The sequence below is a fragment of the Oculina patagonica genome, chromosome 10 (genome assembly GCF_052425735.1).
Source record: "Oculina patagonica isolate OP01 chromosome 10, crgOcupat, whole genome shotgun sequence".
Classification (NCBI taxonomy): domain Eukaryota; kingdom Metazoa; phylum Cnidaria; class Anthozoa; order Scleractinia; family Oculinidae; genus Oculina; species Oculina patagonica.
The window spans coordinates 3446647-3469596 of record NC_135767.1 but is presented as its reverse complement, the minus strand read 5'-3'; the positions used below and the strand labels follow the sequence as shown (position 1 = coordinate 3469596).

At 40.4% G+C, this 22950-nt stretch overlaps 1 protein-coding gene and 1 pseudogene across 2 annotated transcripts; both read left to right on the top strand.

Moving 5' to 3' along the window:
* Positions 1 to 57: 57 nt before the first annotated feature.
* On the top strand, positions 58 to 22950 carry LOC144628591 (uncharacterized). The gene is made up of 8 exons (XM_078486708.1): positions 58 to 226; positions 2308 to 3258; positions 5734 to 5902; positions 6976 to 7237; positions 8291 to 8518; positions 18541 to 18795; positions 21337 to 21558; positions 22542 to 22950. Exons 2-8 carry the CDS (start codon positions 2376 to 2378, stop codon positions 22905 to 22907), a joined length of 2385 nt encoding a protein of 794 aa, XP_078342834.1. The 5' UTR covers positions 58 to 226; positions 2308 to 2375; the 3' UTR covers positions 22908 to 22950.
* On the top strand, positions 10306 to 16949 carry LOC144628667 (uncharacterized; annotated as a pseudogene). The gene is made up of 6 exons (XR_013566283.1): positions 10306 to 10743; positions 10845 to 11063; positions 11784 to 11992; positions 12475 to 13573; positions 14131 to 15279; positions 15965 to 16949. The product of XR_013566283.1 is annotated as an uncharacterized LOC144628667 (transcript).

The following is a 22950-nucleotide window of genomic DNA, read 5'->3' as shown; positions in this document are numbered from 1 at the left end:
CTTTTTCACATCAGTAATTTATTGCATAAATGACAATGATATATCTTGCTGCGTCTGTAAACGCGTAGCTCGTACAATTGTAGGTCATTTCAACTCTAAAGGTTTACGGGAAGAAATATCGACTTTCGTACTTGTAAAACGAAACGATATCCTGAGCTACTAAGCCTGTAAGAGGTGCTTCAAGTGTTGTCGAAACTCCTGTTTGTTGAATCTCTAGATAAAGAAGGTAAGTTTGTATGCATAGGATTAGCTTATGACTCCGAATAACAACATAACTGACAGTTTTCTTGTTGAGAGCCATTGTAAACATCGTTTTGTTAAAGGCAAGGAAAACAAACCATCACAGAGAACTATTTTGTCTCGTCTAAGGCTTTCAAATTCTTCTACTACTTCACTGGCTGATTAAAGCTGGCTAATTCTAAATCTCTGCGTTCGCACGGAATGATTATCGAAGCATAGCGAAGGCATAACATTCTTGAAGGGAAATCAGACCGTCTTTTAGCTTCTTTTGTTGCAAACTCATGCGAACTTAGAAAAACATCAATTTTTAGAGCTTGAGTGAAAACAACCTCTATTTCTGTCTGAGAAAACTAGCTGCGACCAAGATTAAGTTGCCATCAAATCTTATAAGGATTATGGTCAGCTTCTTTAGACAACATTTCGCCAGTGTTTTCATAAGTAGCATGGAAATTAACAGACTTCGTACGATTAATTAGCAGCAGCGACGTCACGAGATCAGCTAAGATCTTGCGATGGGCGCACAAAGTTTCTTATTAAAGCCTGGTTTTCACTAGCGACGCAAGAACTTGCTGTAAGCGCAAGCACAAGCCCAATTACGCAAAAAGGAAAATTTTTCATCCTTCTGCTTGTGCTTGCCGCAAGCACAAGCACAATCGAAGCCGTTTTCACGGTGAAATAAGCGCTGTTATTACGGTGTTACGGTGAAATAAGCGCTGTTATTCTTGAGCTTGTGCTTGCGCTTGTACTTGCGTCGCAAGTGAAAACCAGGCTTATTAATAAACTGTATCAACACATCCTGTCTCATAATGATATGAGCTATACTTAAATAAGTCACTGGTCAAATATTTTTAATCTACATTGTTTGTCTAGTTTAGAGTTTCTGCTTGTTTCACTCCAGTGAGTTCGCCGAACAAAGCTATAAAAACGCCGCTAGTCATAAGCTTGAGATTCCGTGCACGTAGCTGTTCATTGACCCAAGTTTGAAGTGTTTTAAAGACGGAATGCATCAGAAAATCGAGTAATATTAATTGTAGTTGGACAAAAATCGGGTATCAGAATAATTTAAATCCTTTTGCGTTAATTTCTACTCTTTCAGTTTAAAAAGCTAAAGTTGTAATTATCCGTGATAACACCAACAAGTCAACAGTTTCTTATCAGAGCCTGAGAAAATGAATTTCAAATTCACAAGAACCATGTAAACTATAGGTTATTAATCTCACGTGCAGCTTTTTAGTAGAATCATTTTTAAGCGACTCAGTGGAATTAAGTGAAAATTTTAAATTTGTTTTCGATGTTTGGTGTTGTTAGAAATGATTTCTTTTGATAAGATCTTTGAAAATGTAACACAGAAGTCTGCAATAAGATGTAAATAATTTTGGTGCATAATTTTGTCCAATTAGTCCTGGCGGAATCCGTTTTGCAGACTGCGACACATTTATATCAATGTTAGTTCTGAGTTTTGTTAATGTTAGCTATAAGAATTTGTTGATACTTTGCACAAGACATCTTAAATTTAAGCTGATCATTTTTTACATTCTCAAAACCCGTTTTCTGACAATGTCTTGGCGGTAATAAGATGTCAAGGCAATAGACCTTGTCAAGGGTTTTTAAAGAGAGATTGAAAGCCTTGTTGTCGGGTAGACAAGTGGTTGCTATTGAATTGTTTTTTTTTTGTTTCATGCGAAATCAATTGCAAAATAATTTTATTCAGTGAGAAAACAAATCAAGATACTGGAGCTACCATATGATATTTCGCATGCAAGCTTGAAAACGTTGCATCAAACTTTGAAACTTCTGCAATTTTTATCTTAAAATGAACTCCATTCATCAAATTTTCGGCATACCAGAATCGAAATTACCCTCATTTAGTGGCTGGCGTTTCTTATATTGGCCCGATAACTGTTAAACTGTTAAAAACTTCATTTAACAACGGTTTAAGTAATACTCTTATTCGTGGATTTTAAATTTTAAATAGCTGATTTCTCCTACGTTGATTTTAAAAATGTTTTCTTCATTAATCTACTATACTTAAACCTATCTGACTCACATCTTTTTTTTTGACCACAGATTTCTAAGCTCGGCGACCCTTTGTGTCTTAATAAAGCAAAGACTTCGGAACGTCCAGATCACGAAAAATGGATGGGAGCAACTATGGGGGGAGCAACTATGGGGGGAGCGCCTATGGGGGAAGCGCCTTTGGAGGGAGCGCCTATGGAGGGAGCGCAGCGACTATAGAGATAGTTCCTGATAACGGCCGACATCAATCGAGCAAGCTCGGAAAATCCCGACAGTGGCTCGTGAATCTTCTTATTATCGGAATCCCAATATTATTGTGCGTCTTTCTGGTCATAATTCTAATGTACGTTCCCGACATGACACAACCCGCGCCGCCGTACACCCGTTGCATTCCCTCGGAAGAGTCGGACAGTTCTAAATTGACGGCAACTCTGAAGAAAATCCAAACCGAGTTTTTTCGTCGCTTATACCCGGACAAGATTTACCTCAATCCCGGAGCCACACCCGAAGAGATCCGATCGATTTTCCGTCCATGGGATCCAAACCCGAGCGCAATCAAGTTTAAAACCGACGAGGCGGGAAAATTGCTAAAAGAATTGAAATCCCTCAAGATCGACTCGACGCTGTTAAAGATAAGAGAAAGGAAGGCTGTCCATGTTGCAAAAGCAATTTTATTGAATAACTTTGCTTGGGCGCCTTACGGACAAGACTATTATGCTGGAGATTGGATGTTCGGCCCTGATATGTTTTGCTGGCAGCAAATTTGTTTTGTATTCGTAGATCTGGGCGCTGTGATCTCACATTTTAAACCACGCAACGCGAGTGAGTTGCAGAAGTTAGATCAGCTCTTTGATGCTGTTAATCGTACGTTTGAGGGCTACATTGACAACTTAGACCTGGGTGTGCGCAGTGGATATGTACGGTCAAAAGAAACTTGTAAGGTTGGAATTCATAACCTGAAATACTCGGCTTACCGGAATATCGCCCTTGAAAATGAAACAGGTGAGAAATATTCTACAGGTTTTTGCCCCCGCAGGGTTTTGGCCCAGAGGCCAAAACCCGAGGAGGCATCATTATGGTCCGCGCGTATATAGAGTATATATGGTATTACCAGACAAAATCTCGACTTGGCCAAAGTGCGACCGCAAGTAGTATCGGTAGGTGTGATAAAATGCCCGCAAGTAGTATCGGTAGGTGTGATAAAATTGCCTGTACGGTGATTGGTCAGTGATGACGCAAGTAAACGATGATTGGATGATGATGACAACCCAAAGCGTGAGCACGTGCACAGATGACAACAAGTAAACAAACGAAGCTTGTAAAGGTTGATTGCAGTTGGGCAGAATTTTGAAAAAGATAATTTGAGGTTTTATTCGAGGCCTATTCATTTCACAATGTCTAAAAGCCGAAAGCAATGCAATTGTTGAAAAGACTTCGCGATAATTAACTAAGTAACTCGCAGAGAAGTAAGAAAATCCACATTTTTTACATCTGAGTGGCCGAAGAAGAAATATGTCTAGGAACACGTACGAACATATCAAGCCATATCTTCAAATTTGTCTGCGAATTACGATAAGCAAGCCTTAGTCCAAAACCGCGATTTGCCAAGCGCAAAATACTTGAACGGAGAAAAGCCTTGATCAGTCTATCTCCGGACGAGATTTACAAGAAATTTAAAAAAGAGATCTCGAGATAATTGTTTAAGACTCGCGGCAGGCGAAACCGGAAACCAGAAGCGAGCGACTTTTAGAAAGTCAAGCGTTTTCATTGTCAAAGGTGAGAAATTCTTTCGGTATCCTTTCCTTTTAAAAAGTTGATCGTTGTCATGAAGCGTGATTTGCGACAAGAAAGCCTTTGTCCAACTGACCGTGATTTACCAGGCTCAAACTACTTGAATAAAGAAAACTTCAAAAGTCTTGATCGGTCCACTTCCGGACGAAATTTTAATTTTACAAGATGATATGCGGCATCAAGAAAAGAAATTCAAAAGAGATCTCGAGATGCATTGTGATTATTTAAAACTCGCGGCAGGCGTTTGCTTTGACAGAGGTAAGAAATTCTTTCGACATCCTTTTCTTTCTAAAGATTGATCATTCTCATGTCATTCTTCATGCTCGGGCTCTCAGCCCATATATTTATAAAACAATTGGGCCGGCTCAAATGGTAATTTTAAAACGTTTTGCTGTTTCTAAAGTTTATCCTCGCTGAGATCAAGACTTTACCACAGTGAAGTGAGTTCGATTCGAGCCCGCAAAGCGGCCCATTCAAAGCGACGAAGTCGCGAAAACGAGCCACGCAAGTCGCGAAAGGTCGACTCCGTCCCGGCGTGTTAAATTAATAAAGACGACGGACTTTTTCTAAAGTCTAGCTCGAGTCTAGCTGAGATCCCCCTCCACAGCAAAACATGACAAAATGATGTCAAGATGCTGTTGCGTTCTTGTAATTAAATGATTTACCGTATCATAATTAATAATTATCCAAAATAGAAAATTAATTTCCAATCAAATGTCTGAATTGTAGAAAAGGATGAACAGCAAAGAAAAACCGATAAACATCGTCGAAACTTCGGGGGCAACCTAGTGTCAGCTATTTCTAGTTATAAGGAAGTGGTCATAACAAGTGTACTCGACAAGGACCTACCTTGCGTAGGGGTAGGGGGGCTATGCAAGATACCGCCTGTCTGATTAGCCAAATGGACAAAAAATTTTTGGCCTCAAAATTTGCGTTGAGCCTTTCATATTAGGTGTGCATAAAGCTTGAATTGTTGGAGAAATGGCACAAGGAGGTTTAAATCTTTTTCTTAGGTTTTACTCCTGATAGAGTGGGGGCTATGCAAACAAGACACCATCGTTTAAGGTGGGGAAGGAGGTACATGAAGAGACCACCTGTCTTTTGCAGAGTGGTGGGTCCTATTTGAGTAAAATAGTTTTGACCATTTTCTCTAACAGACATTTAATTTTCTTTTCCTTCACCCTGAAAATGGTGTTTTTTTCATGAAAAGGCACAAAAGGCATACTGCTGGAGTGACCATTCAGAAACGAGTTTTTTTTTTCTAAAAAAGTACGTTTTACGTATTTTAGGTAATGTTGTTTATTTTCGTTAAACATGAGCTATAAACTCCAATTTGCAACAGTCATATAGGCATAGCCATGGCCACCAATCAAACACGAATGATTTCTATTCATTATAAAGCTATTCATTTTCATACAAACTAAAATAAGCTTGAATAACGTCTGGCCGGCGTTTTTATCCGAATATACCCAAGGTTACAGAATTTTTACATCATTCCCACTTCATGGCTTTTCTTTGTTTCTTTAAAGTTCTTTTACACTTTTAAGTCGAGACTGTGATATTTCAAGTAATTCTATGATCCGCGGCTTAGTGCTGAAAGTGCCTAAAATTGAGTAACCTAGCCCCATTAAGCTAAAATTAAAGATGTTCTCGAACCTTACTTAATGCCACTATGATTCCTCACAGGTGTTTACAAAGAAGCGTTCTCCAGCATTGTTCTTTCTCCTGATTATTTTGACGAGCTATCTAAAAGTGATAAGAAAGAATGGGAAGACAAACACGGCGAAGACGTACTGGCTTACTTTAACCGTTCGCTCGTAACAAAGATTGGTCGACCGGCCGTAAAAATGCTAAGGTTTGTTTTTGCTTTTTTTTCCTTTCTTTCACGTTCTGGGACATATATTTTATATTTTCAGAAAAGCTCAGTAACCAAATGGCTAGCGCGCTGGACCCCGGATCGAACGGTGCGGGCTCGAGCCCTGGCTGGGGTCACTGTGTTGTGTTCTTGGGCAAGACACTACCGTCACAGTGCCCGATCTCTCCACCCAAGTGTATAAATGGGCAAGGGAAAATTTAATGCTGGGGTAGCTGCGATGGACCAACATCTCACCTAGGGGGAGGGGGGGGTAGAAATACTGCTAGTCGCTTCATGCTACTGAACCCAGGATAAGCAGTGGCCTGATGGGCCACTAGGCTCGTATGGAGAGTTAAACTTTTTTTCTGTTCTAAAATTATTTTACCAAACAACAATGCAACATCCGACAGTAAAATTAAAGGGAGATGTTAACAGCAGGCGGAAATGGAGAGGGTAGCAAGTGGGATTCGCAAGCTGGCAGGATTCGAGAGAAACAAGTAAAATTCACAGCTTTTCGTAATATTTTGCGAGAGAAATTGCGCAAATAGATGGAAACCCGCTAAGTAAGGGTAAGGACCAGGGTAAGTAGATCAAATTACAAACACGCATAGCGAACCTATTTTTATGTGATTAGCATAAATAAGTGATAGCTAAGTGCATGACCACTATAAACAACATTTGCATTACATTACATAGCATCTCACGACTCGCGTGTACCCACAGCAGACCTTTTTGTATGTTTTTCAGGCTTGCCTAACTAATTGCATGTCTTAGACAGGACTTGATTCTAAGAGATCACCTTAACCCTATAAAACATTGTATGGTTCTGGACTAAAACGAGTATTCTACAATCAGAAATCCGCTGGGAGACTAGAACCAATTTCTGCATATTGTTCTACCCTTACTAAGAAATGAAAGCTAACCGCAAGCAAACCCTTAGTGGAACTAACTGCAAACAAACCGGAGGGGAAATAACCGCAAGCACGCTGGAGTGCTTGCGGTTCCAGTCCCCCATCGGATTTCTGATTTTGACTATCCATTGCAGTCCCATATTTGTATGACCACTTCATTAGGTATATTGAGGGAGAGCACTTGGATCGATGTGCCCCAGAAACAGTAGCCAGCGGACTTGAAAAATTGCCTCTTACTTATGGCTACAACAAGGATGGAGCCGCTAACACAAGCATTGTAGCAACGAAGGAGCTTCCAACCGGAGAAAAGCTTGTAGGAACGAACACATACAAGTCACTTATGAGGTATTACACAACATTCGATATCACACCGGAGCAACTGAGAGAAAAGTCTGAACAACGCTTGGAGAAACTTCTTAAGCAGGTAATTAATATTTCATTTTTTAGGGTACACAGGAGAATTTTGGACCCAGTGATCTGACTGAGTATTAAAAAACAGAATTTGGCGTACAAGCTCGTACAGTTACTTTCAAGAACGAGCTTCTATAGCTGTCGTGAAGCTGAAAACAAATTAATCACATCTGACTAATCACAGCAAGCAGAGGTAACGGAAGAAACCAATCAGACCCCGAAGTAAAAACATGCAACCGGCGCAAAGCGCGGGATGCATGCACGCGCGAAAGCCCAGTCAAGTTTCAGTTTGTCTTCTGATTGGTTGAAGGAAGCAGCATGTTAACTCCGATTGGCCCGAAAGAAGTTTACAACCGTTTTCTTCAGCGAAATTACTTGGCATGACGCAGTTATTTCAATTAAATTCCCATTTTTTTCTGTTTTTTGATTTTGTGTTTTTAACCTTTTTTTTATTATTCTGTAGAAACATAACTTTGAGGTTTTTATGTACCTGTATTGTGGAGGGCCTAAGCGCTGACCTGGCATGGGTCACTGCATTGTGTTCTTGGTCAAGACACTGTACTCTCACAATGCCTCTCCCCACCCAGGAGTATAAATGGGTATTTGCGAATTGGTAAAAAACACCTGACAAAACCTGTGCAGGGAGGGGGTAAACCTGCCACGGACTAGAATCCCCCCAAGGGGATTAACAAGTCGCTTCAAGCTACAGAAGAGCTCCGACAGTTTTGAGCAGCCTGGTCTTTAGAACGTTTTTCACTTGAGTGTCGAAAGTAGTTCGCGTTTCCCTTGGTTTTGCATTACAACGCTTTGTGATTGGTTTAAAAACTTCGCGCCATTTTCTCAGCCAATCAGAAGTAAAACCAAAACCAACCATGACGCGCTCGCGTGTTTTCCCGCGCTTCGTGTAGGCTACATGTATTTGCTTCGAGTTTTGATTGGTTTACTGGATTGTCTGTGTTCTTTGTGATTGGCTAGAGTGATTACTTTGGTTTTGGTTTTACGACACTCAATTGAAAACTTCTCTATAGCAGACTTACTTATTCAAAGTTTTTTTCACACATGCCAGGCTGTGGAACTTGCCAAAGAGTACACCGGTATCAAAAATAATAACACAGCTATTGAGAGATTCATACAAGAGGTCCAAGGTGAAGACATGTATTTTAATGACAAACCTTTCCCGGCCAAAGAGAGTGGTAACGAAGCGTTCATTAACTGTTATGACAAGAAAAGTGCTGAGGCTAGTTGTCCTGAACGATTCAAAGCTATGAACGCGTGGATAGCGAACACCGAAAAGGCAAGTAACTGAGAAAATATGTTATATTCAGACTCATTAAGAAGACAGTTTTGACCAGTACTAATGGGATATATCGAGAGGAGCGGTGGCCTAATGGTTAGCGCAGCGGACTCCGGAGCGAACGTTCCGGGCTGTGTTGTGTTCTTGGTCAAGACACTTTACTCTCATCGTGTCTTTCTCCACCCAGGTGTATAAATGGGTACCAGCGAAATAATACTGGGGGGTACCCTGAGATGGACTAGCATCCCATCCAGGGGGAGTAGAAAAACTCCTAGCTGCTTAATGCTAAGGAAACCAAGATAAGCTGCGGCAGTATGCGCCACTTTGGCTCGAAGCTACCCTTCCAATTGGATATATCAGACAAGGGCAACGCACTTTACTTTTAATATTGCCTTTTTCTGCCCAGATGAATAACTGGATACCGGCGAACTAATTTTGGGGATGACACTGTGATAGACTAGCATCCCATCCCGGGGGAGTAGAAACGCTCCTAGTCGCTTCATCTTGCAAAAACCGGAGCTAAGCATTGCATTATTGGACTGCAATTCTTTAGAGTTTCTACTTAAACAATTAGACTACTCGCCCATTTTCTATGAGCGAACACGGCTGCGCCTCGTTGACGTTTTGCTCGTAGACTGACTCGGGCTCGTAGTCTATTAAGAACGCCTTCGCGATAATATCAACTACACTTGGAAATAGCCCAAAATGAAATTCCTTCAGACTCGGCTTGAATAAAGCCCTAGGGGCATTAGTTACAAAAATATAAGTTTAAGATCAATCGGTTAATTTTTGATTTTTTAACAATTTTTTTTCTTCTCAAAGCCCGAAACCGGACAAAATCGAACACAAAAGTAGGGTCAATTCGGAGGCTTCTACAATCGAAAATAAAGTTTGTCATTGAAAACAAACTTCATATCGTCTTTGTACCTCCATTCTACTATCTTTTGAGATAATTAGATCGCAATTTGATAAGAAGGCAAATATTTTACAAAATTTTGAAAGTCGCTACCTCAAGACAGCTAAAAATAGGCCAAAATTTACCATATTTTCAACTGCTTTAAAAGCCTCCTGGTACATCGCTTTGCCCAAAACTGCTTAATCAGCCTGAAAGAGCATGTTTTTTACTACAAATCTGTGAAATAAAATTTTTGGGTAATTAAAATCGCGAGCGCTGAGGCAGCGAAGTAAATGCAGCTATCTTCCTAAAAATCCGACCTTTGACCTTGCCGCAACGAAACCGCTTATAACGAGTTGTGACAATCTTTTCCTTATTTTGCGTAGGTTTCTTGTTTTATCGGTTGAAAACACGTATTACGTGATGAATGCAATCTTACTTGATGCATGAAACGCCCAAAAGTCACATATAGACTTCTGTTTGGACAAAATAAAGCACTTCGTTTATAAATACGCTTGCCGAAATTTAAACTTGAACGAATTCAATATTGAATTTGGTCTATGCGTTAAACTGGTTAAATCACGACAATACCCACCTGAATATTCTTATTCACAGCGGTTCCATATCCCTGGAATAACGTTGAAAGGGAGCTGAATCAAAACTTTGCAATGTTTGCGACTGATACGAATCGAATTAACGTTAAAATTGTCACGCGCCGATTGTTCGTGAGAGGTAAACGAATGTATTGTTTCCACGGGCAACCCCAAAATAGGCACTTCCGTAACATGAGTGATAAAGTTTTTTTTTTCATTAAAGGCTGTCTTTAATATAGGATAAACAATATAAACCCACACTTACAAATCATTTCCTTTTCAATGGACTCTTTTTTATCTTTTGTAAATTAATTTGAAGTTGGTTTACGCTGGAATTTACACAGAATTATTGACAGGTGTCACCAGTTTTCCGATAAATGTTCATTTCAGTATCGAAACTTGCGAGAAAAAGAAATCTTCTTTTAGTTTTCTCATTGAACTGTGATTGCATTTGTTGACAGAAGAGAAAAAAAGGCGGAAAGTTTAAAGTAAGTTAGTACGTTTACTCGAAAAATGTCTTGTGTGCGCTCGTTGAGCGTTTAATATTATGGCTTGCTGTGGATACGCAAAACATGTTGGCGGTGATTGTGGTTCGAGTACAGAACGACAAGCGAACGATCATGATCAGTGTGTACGACTTGCTGAATGCTGTAAAGATATCAAAGGCCACCTAAAAACTTGCTGTGTTTCTGATTCGTCATTAAATTCAGAGGCAACACTTTTGCTGGCTAGGGCAGGTAAGTGAAACTCAAGTTAATGCAGTTTTTGCATTGTTTACGTAATCAATTATATTTTATTTTGTCTCTGGACATTTTGTTTTTATCTTTCCCTGTTATAGGTATATTTGATGAAGACGAGTCGAATTTAAATCTAACAATTTGCCCAAGACACCGTGACGCATTTGGGCTAAGGTGGCGAAAAAACAGAAAAACCTGCTCAATTCCGACTTCATGGGCAGCGCATAGAAAACCTAATGTAAAGGGAGAGCGAGGGATAACACTTGGGCAGTCCCGTCGCCTTTACAAAGTCACCACAGTCATAATCCCTGTTGGTTCAAGTAAGTTGTTAGAACTTCTTGTGAGAAATGTTTCGACCTTCACTTTAGCCTCACTCGTTGTTTGATTGAACGCAAATATCTTTTGGTCTCGTCACGCCTTCCTTCCCACATTGGGGGGAAAGATTGCGTGACGAACCTAAGGATTCAACGAAGGGACTTTCATTTATTAGTGCTTTGAAGCCATTCTGCAAAATTATTCATAGTGTCTTACAAATATCACCCACCTACCAATCCCTTTGATTGGTGACAAAAATGTCACGTCCCCCATTTTATTTATTGTTTTTATGTAGCATTTTCCCAATAGTGTGCTGTCATCCCCCCCCCCCCCTCCCCGGGTTAAGCTTTCCAAAATAACATAAACCCACATATACACACACACACACACTTTCGCTACTCTCCTCTGTGTACCATTAGAGGGAAGCGTTTTGTTTTTAAATGCTTGAAAAGGTTCTCCAATGTGGGTGGGGCGGGGCGCGGTGGATGGAGTGTAATTTTTGTATCGACTCGATTAAGGAAAGTCTATTTTACACTGTACGAAACGTGTGAAATCGGTGGAATTGTAAGCAGTGATCAATCAAAGCAATGACCTACCCAGCGGTTTTTTTACCCTCTTTAATCATTCTCTCACCTTCATTTATCTGGCCACGTTCTGTTATATACCATTGGTAGGACGCTTTGTTTGTTAATAGCTCAATTGAAATAATGATAATTATTTCACAGCGATATGTTCACAATGCCGAAAAAAACTTGACGAGACCCATGACGTCCAAGATTCTCCAGCGGCAGAAGCAGCTATGTCCACATGCCAGCCGGAAAGTACTGACGTATGTCAGCATTCGGAAGTCGATGTAGTAAGGATTAGAGTCGGCCAAGATATTGAGACATGCAGGCCGGAAGGCGCAGACGAATGCCATTCTGGAGTTGAAGAGGTAAGGAATTGCAAGACTAAACAAAATACCGACACATTTATCTGAAACTAACATGCATACTAAACGACATCCACTAGAACAAACAACCGTCTGTCTACCCACAGCATTTCTTAAGCTGAAATATTTCTAAGGGCTATTTGTTATCATACTGAATTCCTCAATGAAACCGAACAGTGTTATCGGTTATTCTACTGTTTCAGATTTTTCACAGCAGTTTTAAAAGCAAGAGCACGCACGCAGCAGGAGTGGGTAAAGCGAAACGAACCCCCCTTTCCCCTTACACAGCCCGTCGCGCCTCCTGTTTTGCACTTGCGTCCAATTTACTAGCCATGCTTTCCCTGGAGTTAACGAACGAAAAAATCGTGAGGGCTGTGAACAGTTTGAACTGTCTAACTATTACTGATTATTTCCCATTAACGTCTACACTTAAATGTAATTAACGCAAGTTCTAAAACTTATACTGTTTAATATTCATATTTTAGGAAGTGGCATCAGATGATGGTAACGATTTGTCGGTAATACATACAGGAATGATGGAGCTGACATTGGACGGTAGTCTATTTGTGCCAGATGAAGACAGTGAAAGCGATGAGGATTCATCAAATGATGCGACTAAAGAGCCTGGCGAACAGGACATGCGAAGAAATATCCTCAATAGATTTCTTGAAAGTTGTAATATCGAAAAATTAACGCGACCAAGGAAGAAATGGGAAGATGCGGGTGAACGGACGCAGAGAAACAACGTGAAAAAGGCCACAGACGTTATTGTTGCGGTTTTGGAAGTGAATACTCCTGGTGATGCGGCACAGTTATGGGATGCACTTCAGTCCTCAATGATGGTTGACAAAGAGCTTGAGTCCGGAGAGAATGCCGATCGCAAATACCTTGAAGCCTTGGCTGAAACATACAGAAATGCCTCATCTTGGGACACAAGAAGGCAAGTCCTGTCTATAATGGCGGATCTAGTTCCCTTTAAACGCCTTCAGAGATACCTGCCTGGTATCACTGAGTACTGAGTGAAAATTGCCCGCCAGCACAAAAACGTTTTTGGTCGGGGCGTTCCACTTCCAACAATTTATAGTCCCCGTATGCGAGTCGAGCCAAACCAGCTAGATCATTTTTTGACTTTTATTACTGGTCCGCACATAATACAAGATCTACCATTTGGGCAGAAATACTTGAAGCTCTCCAATGGTGAAGTACTGGAGACTCCAAATGTTATTCGTTGTATGATTCCAGAGAGAATTGTAATCCAGTACACTAAATATTGTGAGGAAGTTGGTTTCCAGCCGTTCGGACTCACAACGATGTTAGCCATTCTTGCAAACTGTAGCGCCACCGTCAGGAAGTCGTTGCAAGGTATCGACTACATTGCGGCGGAAGGAAGTAAAGCTTTTGACGACCTCTGTCAAGTGGTAAATCGACTAGAAGAATGTGGGGAATTGAGAAGAGATGATGCTGAGCAATGCAAAAGCTGCCTAAAGAATGGGAAACAATATCTCAAATCGGATTATAAGGTATTTTTGAATAAGTTTCATTATCATTCGATACATTTTTCCTTCATTTTCATTGGCCGAGAATAATGGTTTACTCTTGCTTTGTAGTGTCTGACAGTTATTTTGCTCCAAATAATATTCTGCGCATGCGTAGTTGTGTCCACCTACGACAAAAATAGCAGATCATTTTCCAGAGTTTTTGGAGAGCGGTTTATTTGTCTACTAGACCCGAAAAAAAAGCAAAAATGCAAAAAAAGGCAACGAAAATTTCCGTTAATTTATGTATTTCCACAACTAAAAGGAAGAAAATTAGATGAAGACAAGGTCCTATCATCGAAAGCGAAGTTCTCCTTGCGTCTGAATATCTTTAGCAAGGAAGCGCAAAGTTTCTGTTTCCCGAAGGTTGTAGTAGATCTCGCAGATCAATTTGCCGAAGCCAAAGGCTGTTCTGCCTGCTTGCCACTGACAAATCACGATATTTTGCCTAACCTCGTCCAATAATTGATAATTGTTCTCACCGAGCATGTTCCTCGAGCATGTTCCTCGGTTAGTAGGCCTCTTTCTTTGTATATGATGTACACTTGACTGATTTCATATTTTACTCATTTCTTATTTCTTGGTTTTGATTAAATTTCGCTGTAACATCTGTTTTCAAAAATGTTGTAAAAAAAAGACAGAAAATAGCAGGGCGGAACACAATGAAACAAACTGGGCCTTTAACACATTTCTCGGCGTCGGATACACGAGTAACCGTAAAGATTTATACTTTATCTACGTTATTATTTTTTCTTCAGGTACACACAGACATCTCTTCTCCTGTTGCCGACCATTGTGCAACACACGCTTTGAGTGATGAAAAGGAGACCTTGTTTAGCAACCCATGTGATCACAATCATGATACCACCTGCTCCCAATGCGAAGAACTGAAAAGAACAATATCTGGCATTCAAAGATGTTTAGAACGAGTTGATTTGGGGATACTTGAAGAAGAGTTGGAAGATTTGCGCTATATGGCTGATCAAGCAGCTCAAAATGTTCTGTCCTGGAAAGCCCATCAACTAAGAAGCAAAATTCAGGACCTGGCCAGAATAGAGGTGCTTGACGAACTAGACGCATCATCCGTAATGATCACCCAGGACTGGGCCATGAAATTTTTGCCCCAGAAATATCGTGAGTCTCAGACCGACTGGTTTGCAAAAAGGGGCATTTCGTGGCACATTACTGTTGTTGCAAGAAAACACCAGGGGAATCTCCAAAGTCAATCTTTCGTACACATTGTCGAAAACTGTGATCAAGACAGTGCAGTGGTTATCCGCATCATGGAACACGTTTTGCGCACTCTTAAGACGGAAAAACCTGAACTAACATCAGCATTTTACAGGAACGATAACGCTGGATGCTATCTTAATTCCGCGTTGCTAGCATCATGCCGTTCGATGGGAGCCACCACTGGAATCGCTGTTTCAAGAGTTGACTTTAGCGACCCTCAAGGGGGGAAGGGTCCATGCGACCGCAAGGCGGCGTCCATCAAAGCGCACGTTCGCAGATTTGTAAACGAGGGTCACGATGTCGAAACAGCACAGGACTTGGAAATTGCAATGCTGTCTGCTGGAGGACTCCCTGGGGTGAGAGTGACACGTGTTGATGCATTTGGGATCAAAGAGAAGGCCATCAAATGGGATGGGATCAGTCTGATCAACAATCTCCAGTACGCAGGCACAACCAAAATAACAATATGGCGAGCCTACGACGTCGGCAAAGGGAAGATTATCGAAGAACAACTACCCACAGGTACTTTCGTATATATGTCTATCAGGACGATATTTATGCGGTTACACTTAAACCTTGTTGTTTGAGTTTTTAACTAAATGCATATGTGCGCGATTACAAATTAAAAGAAAAATGCAAATGATAGTCTTGTCTGTTCTGAGGGATAAACAAAAGTAAATATTATACGAGGTCGTATAGTGTGATCGTCCGGGTGAGTATAGTTCTGAAAAAGAACTGTTGTTGACGACTGACGTTTCACAATCAGAGTGAAAGCAATCTTTAGAGTCAGAGTCAGATTCAGGACATGATTTCCCCTCAGGTTGTCGAACCGTCAGTCACCACCAACACTGAAAACTGTTCTTCTCACGACAGAACTATACTGTCACCCGGACGATCACACGATACGACCTTTCTGATACTCCTGGGTTCAAACCATTTACTAAATCCTTGTATAACATATGGTTCAAGGTCGAATGAATGAGTTTTTATTTTGACAAGACATGTACGACATGCATTCATTGTTTTATTCGCGTTCACGATCTTGCATATTACGTATGCTGAATATAATTCCACACGCACGTAGCTTACAAATATCTCTTCGCAAGAATACGAAAGTCGCGAAAGTATGAAAATGTCAGTTGTCCTAGGTTTCAGAAAAAAAATATTATTTTAAGTGGATAAATAACTATCTCTTGTTTAATTTCAGCCGCAACAAGTTTCAATAACACGTTTCAACGAAATTTTTCGCCGGGCGAGTTTCAAGATGTCAGCAAAGAAGGTCGCAAGACGAATCCTCAGACGTCTTCCGATGAACAGACTCTTCCTGAGGTGTCAGAAACGACAGATGCAGAAGAAGGCGCAGGGGTTTTCCACTGTCCAAATGAGGGGTGTATTAAGGTTTACCAAAGGCACTGGGCCCTTGAAAAACACATGTCGTACGGAAAGTGTGAATTGCGCCCAGAAAGAGCCACACTACTTGACAAAGCGAAACAAATGTACCATGTAAAGTTAACAGAGGGAACGAGCGGAGGAGTAACAAGCCGTGATGAAGAGGCCGCTGCCCGGGGAATAGTCGAAATTTCCAATCAGCCTGCAAGAGGGTGGGCGTTGAAGCAAACAAAAAAAGCTGGGCGATTCAGTGAAGCGCAGAGGAAGTACCTTGACGATAAGTTTAACATCGGCCAGCAAACGGGTCACAAAATGGATCCAGGGTCAGTAGCTCGTGACATGCGCTATGCCAAAACCTCAGAGGGTACCAGGCTTTTTACCAGAGATCAATTCCTAACTGCACAACAAGTACAATCTTACTTTTCACGCCACGCAGCCAAGCTACGTCATCAGCACACAGAAGACGACGGTGTGAGTGATCACGAGGCTGCTCTCGAGCAACAGCAATACTGGGACACTCGTGAACAAGTTCTTCGAGAGGTCCAGCTTCAGCATCCTGTCATTTATGACAACTTTGATCTTTACGCCATGTATCATGCAAACAGACTGAAAAAGCTCAGTGTTGACATGTTAAAGTATATTTGTGAATACTTTGACGTAAACAAGGAACAACTTGCAGTTCGAAGGAAGGCGCCATATATTGCGCTTATAGGCAAGCTAATAGAGTCATGTTCCTGCCATGAGCAGCAGTAGCAGTTTTGCAGGGCAATGAAAGCATCTGAGAGTCCCATGCTACTACATTAATTTTTACCATCCATACTCCTTCTGACCTAACAGACTGTAAAGAGTTCATTTATTTTGAGTAATTGTAGTTTTTTTCCCGCTCAGATTGAATTGGAGCAGTGTCGCTAGTTTATGTAAAGTGAGCTTTATATAAACAAACATTCTGTGTAAATTCCAGCGTAAACCAATTTCAAATTAATTTACTTTAGATAAAAAAAAAACGGTCCCTTAGAAAGGAAATAATTTGTAAGTGTGGTTTTATATTGTTTATCCTATAAGACAGCCTATAATGAAAAAAAAAATTATCGCTCATGTTACGGAAGTGCCTATTTTGGAGTTGCCCGTGGAAACAATACATTCGTTTTCCTCTGATGAACAATCGGCGCGTGACAATTTTAACGTTAATTCGATTCGTATCAGTCGCAAACATTGCAAAGTTTTGATTCAGCTACCTTTCAACGTTATTCCAGGGATATGGCACCGCTGTGAATAGGAATATTCAGGTGGGTATTGTCGTGATTTAACCAGTTTAACGCATAGACCAAATTCAATATTGAATTCGTTCAAGTTTAAATTTCGGCAAGCGTATTTATAAACGAAGTGCTTTATTTTGTCCAAACAGAAGTCTATATGTGACTTTTGGGCGTTTCATGCATCAAGTAAGATTGCATTCATCACGTAATACGTGTTTTCAACCGATAAAACAAGAAACCTACGCAAAATAAGGAAAAGATTGTCACAACTCGTTATAAGCGGTTTCGTTGCGGCAAGGTCAAAGGTCGGGTTTTTAGGAAGATAGCTGCATTTACTTCGCTGCCTCAGCGCTCGCGATTTTAATTACCCAAAAATTTTATTTCACAGATTTGTAGTAAAAACCTTGCTCTTTCAGGCTGATTAAGCCGTTTTGGGCAAAGCGATGTACCAGGAGGCTTTTAAAGCAGTTGAAAATATGGTACATTTTGGCCTATTTTTAGCTGTCTTGAGGTAGCGACTTTCAAAATTTTGTAAAATATTTGCCTTCTTATCAAATTGCGATCTAATTATCTCAAAAGATAGTAGAATGGAGGTACAAAGACGATATGAAATTCGTTTTCAATGACAAAGTTTATTTTCGATTGTAGAAGCCTCCGAATTTACCCTACTTTTGTGTTCGATTTTGTCCGGTTTCGGGCTTTGAGAAGAAAAAAAATGTTAAAAAATCAAAAATTAACCGATTGATCTTAAACTTATATTTTTGTAACTAGTGCCCCTAGGGCTTTATTCAGGCCGAGTTTGAAGGAATTTCATTTTCGGCTATTTCCAAGTGTAGTTGACATTATCGCGAAGGCGTTCTTAAATAGGTAAATTTAGTATAAAACAGTCGCTATCCACTAAAACAGTGGATAGCGCTTTTGGCGCGCGCTGATTGGCTACTCAAACTTGGAATATCCTTTGCTGTTCACCTCCGAGCAACGCGCGCGAGAAAATTGTAATCTTTGAAGGGGAAAACTAGTCAAAAATCAATCTTTCGGGCTATATTATCTCACTGTTTTAGTATAAACTAAAAATTCGCCACCTCAACTTCGCTTATATTTGTCTTTTTTGATGTATTGTTTAAATTTTTTCCAACAGAATAAAAAATTAATCGAGTCCAAGTACCTTGACGATTTGTTCTACGACAAAGGCCCAAAGAACTGCATTCCCAAATGCCCGGCAGAAATCGTTCCTTGGTTTCACCCACATGGTGTATTTCACCTTTATAACATTGGCTCAAAAGACTGCTCGGTATTAGCACAACAAGCACTTCCATTCTTCACTGAAAATTACGGACCGAAATGGACTGAATATACAACAGTGGTACATGAGATTGCAGGACATCACGTTGAGGTAGGTTTGCTTGGTGTTAGTACTTATATATTATTTTTATTAAAAACTACAATAAATGACAAAAGTGTTGACACATTATCATTTTAGGCCCTATTTTAATGTAATTTGGTCTAATTTCACTTTTTCGCCCCACTTTTTTTTAACCCCCTTTCCCTTATCAACGTTGTAGTTTGTTTGTAGTTTATTTTCTTTTTGAAGGCCTTCTGCTACAATCATACATGCAGCATTGGATGGGGGAGGGGGTAGTTTAGCAGAGTATGAAATTTAAAAACTAGTGGTTAACTTGCAAAGCGAAGTCAATGTGTGAACTACTTTTTTCTAAGATTTTAGACATGGTATATTATTCCTTAGGCAACGGTATATTAGCTTAAATAGCAAGGACCACAAATATGGTAGGTGTGCGCGACAGTTATAACAGCCGTGGAGCTGTAATATTGCAATTCTTTGGGTGTTATTAATAAAACAATTACAGTCAACTCTCGCCTTGCGGACCCCTCGCTATTACGGACACCCCGTTATTAGGAACAGGAGTTGTATTACGGACACTGAATGGTAGTCCCGAAGGTGTTCGTTATGGAGGGAGTCGACTGTATTCCACTCAGCTCGCGCTTGTTCAATATGAGATAGTTATAGCAACTCGGCGCTACGCCTCGTTGGCTATCTACCATCTCATATCCAACACGCGCTCATGGAATAATTGTGAAATATTCCTCATCTCAAACAGTTGGTAATCGAGCCTATACAAGCATTTATTAATACGCAATAACTGAGACAACTCTCGCTCGCTCATTGCTTGAAACTATATCAATGATATACTATCACAATGAGACATAATGAAATCTGTAAAGCAACTACGTAAGGAAAATTTTGAAAAACTTGAGAAATTGTCGCGCGACTTTCCGACTTTTCCGTCGTGGGGCCCAGGTAGAATGGTAGGGGCCCGGTAAAAAGGTGGGGGCCGGAATTGAAGGGTGGTAGCTTGGAATGAAAATGTGTGGGGCTTGATTGAAACTCACGCCACTTGCCAATACAAATAGAGCGAAATGTAGCTCCCATGCCAGCCAGTACAAGATTTAAACGGTCGAAGGTCAGAAAACTGCAGGAATGAAACATACAGGGACCGCGCAGAGGGAGGGGCTAGGGGGGCTTTAGCCCCCCCCACTTTTGTGCAAAAAAAAATTAAACAAAAAAATAATAATAAAAAAAAAAGCAAAAGAATTGCAAAAATCGGTAATTCGTTAGTAATGATAGATAGATAGATAGATAGATAGATAGATAGATAGATAGATAGATAGATAGATAGATAGATAGATGAAGATTTTGAAAATGAAGGAAGTCAATATTATTTCGTGTGGATATGTTAGCATTGAGTAACGAGAGAGAGAAAGAATCAAACATTCCTTTCAAAGATCGAGTCGAGACAGTCAGTTCCTCAGGGACCGCGCAGAGGGAGGGGGCTAGGGGGGCTTTAGCCCCCCCACTTTTGTGCAAAAAAAATTAAACAAAAAAATAATAATAAAAAAAAGCAAAAGAATTGCAAAAATCGGTAATTCGTTAGGGACAAAAGTTACTGGCAAAGTAAACGCGTAGATGAATTTACAACAGACGTTGTAATAATGAATTACCGGGGGTAGATATGAGTGGCGATAATTATCAGATTATTTTCCAATTTTAACCTTGTGCTTGTACAGGTTTATGTATTTTATGCCGCCATTACGTCCTGGCTTTTCATCTCAGTATGCAAACTCGTACTGGTAAATCCGGCAACTGGTGCAGCTGGTAAAAGATCGTTTTCGACTGGCCGGAGTCTAAAAACAAAAAAAACATGGCTTCCTCCAACAATAACCCAAGAGCTATCATAGCAACCTGACGAATTTAAACAGTCACAAAGAAAGAACAGACAGACTTTCTCTTCTTGACATTGCAAACGAATTTACAGATCGCAACCGTAACAGAAAATGAAATGTTGGTACCTTTAAAGTATCTGGTCCCAGTTGTTCAAAGGGTGGATAACGTTATCCACCGGATAAATCTCTATCCAGTGGACAACTGTTAATACCTTTCTATACACTGGATATTGATTTATCCGGTGGATAGCGTTATATCTACAATTTGAACAACTGGGGCCCGATGTACAGTAAATATCAGCCACTGTCTAAATACTTCACCGTTTTTTTTTTTTACCTTTTTACACCGTTGAGTTCACGGCCGGTCAGGCACAATTGTTTGATCTGGATTATTTATAGTAATTAAAAGTTGATATGAGTAGTACAGCAGTTTAATATTTCAATCTAGTGATAGTGAATTTAAAGATCCGACAGCAAAACAGCAACAGCACTGAACTTCTGGAAACTAAAATTTAGTTTGCTTTATATGAATGCATTTCCCGTCATTTTAGATGTATTAAAATCGAACTTTTGAAGCCTTCCCCCCCCCCCCCAATTTTGCTCACGCGTTCGTCTTTAGCCCCCCCACTCAAAAACTTGCTGCGCGGTCCCTGAACATAGTGTGTAATCAAAAATGATGTTGTCTGTTGTGTAGGTCCAGAGCTTTACAGAGTATTTTCAAAGCAACTGTACAGATCCCATTGCCTGGTTGAACGGGCCAAACTTCTTCCCGGCCATAACAGAGGGCTGGGCAGCTTACGCTGAAGACGAGTTGTTTCCAAATGATACCGCACTTTACACCCTCAAGTCAGGTGACAAGGACAGTCAAGAAAACAGAGAGATTTTGCGCCAGAAGTATGGCATGTTATACTACCAGGTTAGTCGACACATATTTAACTTTACTCCAGTTAACCTTTCTCGCGATCGTAGCGTTTGTGTTTGTGGCGAGGGGTGAGGGGGGGCACAGAGAGAACTCGTGTAAAAGTCACATAAATGCTTGTCCGGAAGAGAACTTTTGTAGGGCCCAAAGATCATCAGTTATCGCCGTGGCTATTTTGTTTTTGATCCGTATAATGCATGTAACGGTTATGAAAAGTCACATGCAGCACCACATGAAAGGAATGACAGCTGAACCCGCAAAACGCGATTAGGCTAGTGCTGGGTTATCATGAATTTTTCTGTAACGTTTTTTGTTTATGCTATTTGCATGTTTCTAGTTTTGACGTCGACTGATCCTAAACTCCACAGGAATGATTAACACTAATATTGACCACTTCGATCAAATTTACCTTATGGGTTACTGTACATTGTCTTTGGATGCACAGCACAAAAAACCTCACCATATGAAAGTACTGCTCAATGGCTTTCATTTGAATGGTTACACACTAGGGTTTCATCCGAGACCTTAAAAGTTAGAACCACCTTGTACAGTATAATTAACCGCACCACATGAAAGTACTGCTAGGGTTTCAGCCAAGGACTTAAAAGTTACAACCACCTTGTACAGCATAATAAACAGTACCACATGAAAGTACTGCTCAATAGCTTTCTTTAGCGTGGTCATACACTAAGGTCTCCAGCACTAAAAGTGTTTGATAAACAGGAAGTACATGATAGAAAGATACGCCTAATTGCAATAACGTTGTCATAGAAAAAATAAAAAAAGGTAAATAGGAATTAATTAGCGTAGTTTTATAACTGATATCATTTACAGAATACTCACGAGTTTTTATCTGCACACTTTGAGTTCACTTTTATGATGTATCAAGATAAATTGATTTATTCGCATTTTGAGACATTTTAAGGCCATTTGTAGGAAGAAATTTCATGCATGCTATGTCGATTATTCGTGTTTTGTAGATACTACACGCCCTTAGACCAATGGCGGAAATTGATTTACACTACTATGGCAAGCCAAAGGTCGATATTCTGGAGATGTACCGTAAGTATACCTGGGAAGACAACAACCATCAAGTCAACAAAGACATACTCCGAATACAAAGCACGCCGGGATTTGTAACGAGCTATATGGTTGGTCAGATGGAAATTTCCCGTGTCAGGAAAATGGCGGAGACAGAGCTGGGTGATAACTTCTCGCTGAAAGATTTTCATTACGAGATTCTGCGTGAAGGGGAGTTTCCGCTGGACTATCTTGAAGAACACATTACATTGTACATCGCTTGTAAGAAAGATCCCAACAAAGTGGGCTGTGAGGAATTCGTGTAGCCGTGAGTGAACAAAAGCTATAACAGTGAAGCCCATATATATA